Here is a 9,225-nt window from a genome sequence, read left to right on the forward strand (position 1 = left end):
ATTAAGGTCCTGCATCTTAGCCAATGTATGAAAGAGAAAACAGTCAAGTAAAATGTAAAGTACCACACAATGTACTGCACAATGCATGCATTGGAAACACAATTTGTTAGAAGACGCACAGACTTAAGTGAAAGGAAATGTCGTGTGTATGTGCTCATCATGACACCCCATACTACGCCTTCTGCAGGTTCATTATTATGTCTTTTAAAAAGAGATCATTTCTCACTAAATATGGGATCAGACGTTAAATGAGAATGGTGCTTACCAAAAGGTCAGAGTGAGCAATGCTGTGCCATTCACTACCATCTGTCCTTGAGGTGCCATTGAGCAAGGCTTTTAAACCCCAGATTCACCAGTAGAGCTACTTAGTGCGCTGTGCGCCTCTCCAAATGACCATGTATGCAACTGTGTCAGTGTGATGCAGACAACTGCTAAAATAGAACACGCGTCCCAAAATAGCACAATACTTACATATATTTGTGGCTGTGAGTGGGTATTAAGTGAGTACCTTGATTTCCACAGCCCTCATTTGCTATGATGGGGAGACATGAAGAAAGAGAGGCAGACAAATAGAGAGGAATAGAAGGATCTACCATAAATGCAGACTGTGATCTGTGAAGGATGAATGAAGGTAATGTGTACATGTTGGAGGTTTTTATTTCATACTAAAGCCATCAGCGCCTCTCTGTGGTCAAACAGCCGTACAGCAGCAGAAAGGTTGACTTTTAAACACTGCATTCGACAACACCGTTTGTAAAAGACCGTGCTGAACTGACAATCAGCACAAAACTAAATAAAGTAAAATGGCTACAGCACACGACTAATGTATTTCACTTATTTTTACTTATTCATTTTTTCCTGAATTTATGTAGAACTAATTCAAAACGAGTTCATTCTGTGATGTAAATCTGGTATTTTCAGTGTAGGTAGACATGCTAACAGGAAGTACATCAAAGAGGCAGCTTTGAGTGAGATTGAATTTTCTGTTTCTATTTAAATCCAATTTAAGACTTGCGATAACGGCGTTTTTTTTTCCACAGCAACATTCTTTCATTTCACAGTGCAAGCATTGATAAACTGCATAGAAACATGATGAAATTGTGCCGAGGTCACAGAGAGTAACATAATTTAAAATAAAGTTACAAAATTACAATGAATCTTTGGTTTACCCTTGAGTTTGAAATGAAAGAAATACTAAAATGTTACATCCTAAGTAATTTTTCATTCAAACATTTATAAATAAATACATTAATTCACACTATTCACTACTATTACACACTATTTGAGGCTTCAATACAATAAAGATTATAGTACATCTTTGTATTTTTGAAGAAAAAAAATAATATTTTTCCTCTTTTGTAAAAAGTGCTAGGACTGTAGGTCAACACAAAGTACACAGCTCTCATAATGGAGCCACTAAAGTAATACACATTCAAAACTAGTTACATTTCAATTTCTCAAACATGAAAATACATGAGAAATAATATAAAACATGACAATAATTAGCATGCCCTTCAACACGGGAAGGTGAAAACCAACATCTCACTGGGAGATATTTGTTTGCCAAATGATGAAATTGTTTGAAATCACTGACAATTCTGCTTAGTGAGTGACGTGACCAAAATGTAAAAACTGAACCTGTTAAAATATGCCAGTGTTCTTTTTTCTGAAACAGTACTGTGGGTGAGATCCTCCTAACTCTACCTAACCCTGTCGCTCAAACTTTGGCATAACTGTCACGTCACTTCTTTGACACCTCTTGTCGTCAAGAGGCTACATCTGGTTGTCATTGTATTGTGGGCTGGAGTACTGATTCTGCATGGCTCCGGCAGCTGCCCCCATGGCGGCCTCCTGGGCTGCTGCTTGGACATGAGGGTTCTTCCAGGCTCCTGTGGTCCATTCCTCCTGAGCTTTGGTCATGCTGGCCCCACTGCCACGGTAGAAATTATGGATCTGCAGCAAGGTTGGAGCACTAGTTATTATCAACAAAGGTTAAGTGGTTTTAATTGCTTTAGTTGATAGTGTCACATAGATTTTAGAGTTATGCTACTATGTGTCCAAATCAATACGTTTTTCTATTAAGACCTATTTGAACAGTGTTATAGTTAGTTTGAATCTTGAAACTCTGGTACAGAAACATCTGCAACATCTGACAGAAGACAGCATAGAAACTACAGAAAATAATATTAAATTGATTCAAATAATAGAATTACTTTTAATGTAAAACTATAATAAAATATCCCAAAACTCTTTACTCTACAACACCCCTACATTTCCCTTTTGTAGAAGTGCCCCGGTGAAATTCTTACCCTGGTGAGGGCAATGAAGGACAGTGAGGCCACAGCAGTGAACATGAGAGTAGGGACCAGCATGATCAGTGCGATCAAGATATTATAGCTGAAGAAAGAGATAGTAGCAAGCCAACCACTGAAAAAGACACAAATGGCCATTAACCAGATTTCATCCAAAAATGTATTAATTTTAGACTATGAACACAACGTGATCCGTTATCATCTGTTATTGGATTGTCTGGTATTTCTCATGATACTATTGCTGAACATCTGGACGTTAAATGCCAATAACTTTGTGGACTTTAAGTGCTGTGATATAAAGTTTAAAATTTTTATAGCTCATACATGAGGATATCCAATTGCACATGGTGACATTTATAAACTTTATGGAGGCTGTCATAATAGTAATTTCTGATCATCAGCCTGAGTCAGGTGACATTTTGAGGGGCTTTTTAACAGCCTCTCAAAATCTAATAACAGGACGATCATAAATGTTATATGAGGGCAATTTCTGATGGTCCATCACTGTCATGTTAATGAAAGCAGCGAACAAGGTCTTTTAAAAAAATAGTCTACCTGACTGGACTTACTGCTTGAGCTCAAAATGTTTCATTCAAAAGCATATTTTGTAGTTTTATTAAAACAGCTTCTGATTTTTAAATTAATCACTTTATCAATGACTGGGTTATTTGAGTTACACTTGACTGGTATGAGTTACTTATCAAGTGATGCCACATACTTTGATTCATGACTGATTCACTATTACTGTTACCACAGTGAGATCTAGCATCAGTAGACAAAGAGTTACCCTTGACTAAACTGTCACTAAATCTTTTTTTATGTGAGTAGATTTCTCCAAATCCTCCAATGATTTTCTTGAAAGAACTTGACATAAAAAGAAAATTATTCATTCATTGTAATTATTCATTAAAATTAAATCTGAATCTCTTTCTCTCTATATTCTATTCTATTCTGAGTAAAATGCAACTTATTGATTAGGGCTATTTGAGAGAAATATTTGCGTTTTCTTACCATACTCCCCATCCTGGGATGCCGATGCTTTGGATGATGCTGATGCCAACTTGGGCCATGAACACAAAAAAGAACAGCATGAAGTTGAAAGAGCTGTCATTCCTGAGAAAAGAAAAAAAAGCAAAAAAAAAATTCATACTTGCAAACCCAAATTTACCACATTTACATGTAATGTTGTAATTTCATGTTATATTTTGTGTTATCTTGTTCATCTTATCTCAATTTGGTTTCATGTGCTGTCAAATGCACAATGCTGCCAGAGAGCAGAGTGTGCTAGCATCCTCCCCTGGAGCTGTGCTGTGACAAAAGTGTGGCGGAGCATGGCAGCAGCAGCTCTCTTCCTCTACAAATGTGTGCCACTTCTCCTAACCTGTCTGTAGGTAATGTTTCCTCTCTCCTCCAAGCAGGTAAGCACTGCATTTTGCACCAGGGAATCATTGACTGTACTATGCAACACATTGACTTCACCTTGGCTGTGCAAAGTAGTCAGGGAACAAGAAATATGCTTAAGCCTCAGAGATAAAAGAACAATTTAAGAAGACGTTTCTTTCGGCAGTACAGTCAGTGGTCACATGTTAGTGCCGTATCGTGTGTCACCTCATGAGACAAGATCTCCATGTCAGCAGAGGATTTGGAATTTGCACTGCCCTTCGACGAAAGGGTCGAGAGGATGTTCTGGGTGCTCTATTGCCTCCAAATAGAAATGGTTGGAAGTATCTCTGCTGGAGGCAAAAAGAGCTCAAAGCCCCAATTTACACTTAGTGTATAGTGGACCATCACCCAGTCTGAGTGCACATTATACGTACTACGTAGTAGCTCTGGACTACACAATAGTGTAGTGTGTAGAAATGAGTCAGAAACATCTTGCAAACTCCCCATTACTGTGAGGAAGATGCCATGTAGTCTTTCTATGGTTGAGGGATGTCTGGTTAATGTCATATTTTCCCCTCAAAATACAGTATAAGATGCACATGTGTAGTGTATATCCTTTATTTCTGTTAAGAAAAATAGTTTGGCCTCTACAAGAGGTGTGAGGAAAAAAAGGTACTGTTACTATATGCAACCCTGAGCCAGAAATATTCTCTCTGCCACTCAGTATTATTTAATAACATAGTATACATTATATTGTATATGATGCAGTTATTGCCTCTGTTGAGCGTATATAATACATAAAAATAGCCTTTAACAACTTATACCTCAATATAACACATTAACATCAATATTATATTAATTATTATATTGTTGCTGTGTTAATTTATACTTTAAACAACTACAACAACTGCCAGCAAAACACAACTTTATAATGAGCATGTCAGTACTTTATATTTGACTTACTTGAAGGCCTTGTAGATGGGCCTGAACCAACAGACGTAAGAGCAGGGAGTGAACATGATTAGCCAGATGATAGCCAGTCCAAAGTTGGTCACTCCACCTCCACCAAACATCCAAGCAAAGCAGCCAATGAGATTCACTGCAAGTGTGGCACTATTCACTGTAAGACCCACAACAGAGATATTTTAGGCATTGATGCATCAATTTAGTACACATACACACACATGCAGATGCAGAGAAGTATTTAGAAACAAAAAGTGGATATGAAGACAGCAAGCATTAACACAAAATGAAATATGTAATCATAATACTTGACACAAGATGGCCTGTGTTCCTTGAATAGCCTTTTTGTGTGTGTGTGTGTCCTTTTCTACTGATACTCAGAAATGTTATGATCTACAGTCCTCCCCACTTTAGTTGCATTTGATTCTAATTGGAGCTCTGAGCTTTGGTTCCATATTTCTTCTCTAAACTAGCAAAGGAGGCCAGTCAATTTCAAATCTTGGGCTGAAGAGAAAATTGCCTCACAAGAAAATTATGAAGCGAAACACAGCTGCAACATGACAGCGATTAAGTAAACAGTTTAGTTTCCCAAATGCAAAGCAGAAGAAGAAAAAAACATGATGTTGGCTTCAAACGGTTTTAACACATGGAATGAGGAAGAAATGCTCAAGATAAAAGTAACAACAAAAATGTGTAAAAAGCAATGTGCATGCAATGCCTGCACATGGTAACATATGGAAAATGGCAAATCCAAATACAAGACGGACAGATACAGAGAAAAAAAGAATAATAACACATCAAGAAGCAGATTGCGACTTTTGAATACCTGCTTATGTTTATCGATTACAAAATAGAGGACGCCTGCAGAAAGAAAAGAAAACATCTTTGGTTTTGTTCACTGTGCCCTGCAAACAAATCACATGTTGTTTACTGCACGTATATTGGAGTTCTTCATTTGACCAAGTTCAACTGCAACCTTGTGTCAGCATCCCAGCTTCACCTTTTGTTTTCATTATTTTCATGTTATTATTTTATTGTTATTCAGCTTGTTCTATTCTTACCTGCTAAATTAATGTCAGAGCACATTCATCACTGTTGCAGCAGCTTTGGGCTTTTTCTTACCGCTCTCCGTGCCCTCGGCTCCCTTACACACCTTCACGGACGGGCAGGGAGCTTCCAGAGCAGAGCAATATCACAAATATCATTGTACTGCTTGTTTATGGTGTAATAAACTTTGATGAAAGTGCTTCTGGCAAAAATTGTTTAACACAATTTCAAAGTTAACTGCTCTGCTCAAACCAAGGCCATCTGGTCAGCACTATGACTCATTAGCAAATAAACCAGTCAGGGTATCACAGTCGCAGCCAATAAAAATAAAAATCTTTTTGGACCAAAAGGATCCTTGTAAACCATTGCCCTTCTGTTACATTGTTCTTATCATGAGCTAACCACAGAGAAGACAGTTTATGGGACCTCCAGGAGAATTCAGATGATTTCAATCTCCTTTAAGGGCCTGTTGTTTTGTTGCAGATTTGGGTAGCCTCTGCAGAAAAAGTAAAAGCTGAAACTTAAACTCCAAAGTTTAGATAGCAGCTTTGATCTAAGGACAATGTAACATAATAAGTTGAATAACCGAAAGCCACTCACACATCCACAGGTGGTACATTTTCTTGCACATGCTGCGGTGCTGCTCAGGGATCTCATCAAAGTCCTGATAGAAACATGGCTTGAGTGGAATGAATCCAGGCAGTGGAGGGAAGTTGGGCTCTACAACATATAATTCCATATCATTTAGTTATGGCAGGTTGTATATGATGTTTTTTTTTAACTCCAGTACATGTGTATGTAATTACTGACCTGCCATGTGGATGCAGTGTCAAGTTTGCCGCTAAGATTCACTCCTTCTTCAGTCTCTTGAGTCTGTCAAATAAGGAGAAACTGCAGGTTAAGGTGACTTATTTTATAGCTCCTGTATATGTGGTTATTTGCAGTTTATTTTTATATATGTTTGTGACCACATCTCAATATACCATTGCAAAATTACATACTGTACTTTGTTAGAAAATAGAAAATAGACGTTTAACAGAGAGTGCTATAAGCTGAACTGAGACATCCTGCCGGGGGATTTAATGTGTGAGCCCTACAGGCACGTCTCAATGGTGGCGATAAGATCTTAACCCCAAGTGAAAACACACACCCACCCCCCATACACACCCCGGTTGACCGGGAACACTCGGCGGTTGCAATCACATCCAAGCTGCATTTGTCGGATGAAATGAGGCAGCAATTTTCGGTACATGTGCGCAGACAGTTTGACAGAGAGCTGGCCACCATAGCCAGGAATTACGGATTCCGAGGGAAACCTAATCTGCTTACCTCCTCCAGAGAGCAGCCGCTTCTGTCCTCACACTGCACAGTTTCCGGTGAAGGCTTTAGATACGCGTTGAATAGACTGCGGCTGCCAATAGGACGATATCTAAACGCAAACTATTAGACTATTATTATTTTTTCTTATGAACGGGTTGAATAGAGCAACAGATCCTGACTGTCCTGACACTCGACCAATCACCGTGCTTCACTCTGCTGTCACTTTGATTCAGACCAATAGGCGGATTACTCTAATCCTTGGCGTTGTATTGTTGACCCAATCACCGTTCAGCTCTCTGTCCATGGTGCTGAAACCGACTCACTGACTGAGGTAAACCTAACATCATGTGTCTGTCGCTTAAGATAAACACACTGAAAACATTTACCGTTCATTTCTGTGTTGTTTCATAGATTGATATTTTCATAGCTTCATAATAAGTGGACTTGCATACATGGAAGGCTATATGAAAATAGTAGGTGATATAAATCAGAGTTTTTTTTTTTCTGTTTTCAGATTTCTCATGAGAAAGAGACAACAGCCGCAAATAAATCAAAAATTAAATTGAGGACTTACAGTGTTTGGGGGTAATTAAATACATTTACTCAAGTACTGCACTAAAGTACAATTTTAAGGTACTTGCATTTTACTTGAGTGTTTCCATTTTATGCTACTTTATACTTCCACTCAAAGACATTTCATAGGGAGGTATAGTATTCCTTACTCTACAACAGTTACTCCACAGCTTTAAGTATGACTTACTTTGATGCACTATTATATATGGTGACAACTACCCCAAATGTGCTTACTTACACATTAATGCATCAATAATAATGATCAAATAATATGATACTAACAGTGACTATTGTGCATAATGAGCACTTTTACTATATTTAAAGTACATTTTGTTGCCTATGCTTCTGTAATTTCACCTTCACTGCATTAAACATCTGAATGTAGAACCTTTGTTCCAGTGGGGTTCTTTGTAGCTTCTACTCTTAAGTAAAGAGCCTGAATACCTTTTCCACCACTGGGACTGAAACCCTGATTACCTGAGAGGAGAGCCTAGGAGTGATATTCTTTATCTTGTGAAAATTCAGCTGTAACACACCCTACCTGATACTATCAGTCAGGTCACTGCTCATACCAACAGTCCAAAATTGAATATGAGACTTGAGTTTGTTACTGACCTAAATACTAAGTGGACTCCGGCTCGCCAGCGGGGGCTGCTGTTTCACTGCTGTGAGGGACTCTGGAGGGAAAGTGTAACCAAGCAGACAATCTGTTTTTGTCACGCCTTCACTTGGCTTTCACTTTCATCATTTTGTTAGTAAACTAGTGATTCATCAGTAACAGAGAATCAAATGATAATAATAAGAAAAGAAGAATTATAAAACGTTGTTTGTATAGCACATGATCTACTTTTGCATGCAAAAATTAATATTGAAGCCAAAATACAAATGGAAAATAAAATCCTCAGTGTGTTATGCTGATATTCCTTAATGAGGCATTGTTTTGTGTCATTATGGAGGCAGTAAGGATGCAACCATCATAGCTCGGTATGCATACAAATGTGAAAATGTTATTAATTACCAGTTGCATATGAATCAATCCATCACACATTCTGCAATGGTCAACCTTAATTTATAATGTGACAGAAGGATTAGTGCAGGCTTAGTGTTATGACATTTATATTGTTACAATGACATTTATCAAGTCAAGCCACATGAGCTCACTGACAGACAATTAGTTGAAAATTCTCTTTCTGACATTGAATCACTAAATTATTAGTGTCATTTTTCAATAACATATTTTCAAATTACATCACATCTTTAATATTTGATACCTAGATTGTAATGTGTTCAACTGCACTGAGGTCTTCCCTCTGCTGACTGGTTTATCACACTTATTTGATTTGTTACTATAAGACTATAATAACTACATCTCTGTACTTATTTTACTTCCCTGAAAACAAAGAACTTTTCCTCTGGTGACCATTTACATTATCATTGCAAATTACCTCCAACAGAACAGACACAATATATTGTGATCAGCCCAAATGATGGCCAGACAATCTGAGACCATTTCATTTCAATTTAATTTTTCTCTGGGCTTTTCTCCAACAACCCACACTGAGATTCCTGCAACTTTCTGTTTTCAATTAAACGATTAGGTTAGTCTATGGGGTATATTAGAAATATC

At 37.7% G+C, this 9,225-nt stretch overlaps 1 protein-coding gene across 1 annotated transcript; it reads right to left on the reverse strand.

Moving 5' to 3' along the window:
• Positions 1-639: 639 nt before the first annotated feature.
• scamp5b (secretory carrier membrane protein 5b) lies at positions 640-7,223 on the reverse strand. Its single transcript, XM_023411920.2, has 7 exons — positions 7,035-7,223; positions 6,516-6,578; positions 6,306-6,425; positions 4,659-4,815; positions 3,324-3,425; positions 2,310-2,427; positions 640-1,953 (listed from the first exon to the last, which is right to left on the reverse strand). Exons 2-7 carry the CDS (start codon positions 6,520-6,522, stop codon positions 1,774-1,776), a joined length of 684 nt encoding a protein of 227 aa, XP_023267688.1. The 5' UTR covers positions 6,523-6,578; positions 7,035-7,223; the 3' UTR covers positions 640-1,773.
• Positions 7,224-9,225: the final 2,002 nt, after the last annotated feature.

This window comes from Seriola lalandi, unplaced genomic scaffold (genome assembly GCF_002814215.2).
Source record: "Seriola lalandi dorsalis isolate HSWRI2012SDOR001 ecotype SW California unplaced genomic scaffold, Sedor1 jcf7180002054474, whole genome shotgun sequence".
NCBI lineage: Eukaryota > Metazoa > Chordata > Actinopteri > Carangiformes > Carangidae > Seriola > Seriola lalandi.

Coding starts and splice junctions, on each gene's coding strand:
- scamp5b (XM_023411920.2), bottom strand. Junction 2,428..3,323: donor ATCCCAGGATGGGGAGTATG/GTAAGAAAACGC, acceptor TGTCTTTTTCAG/TGGTTGGCTTGCTACTATCT. Junction 1,954..2,309: donor CCTTCATTGCCCTCACCAGG/GTAAGAATTTCA, acceptor ACCTTGCTGCAG/ATCCATAATTTCTACCGTGG.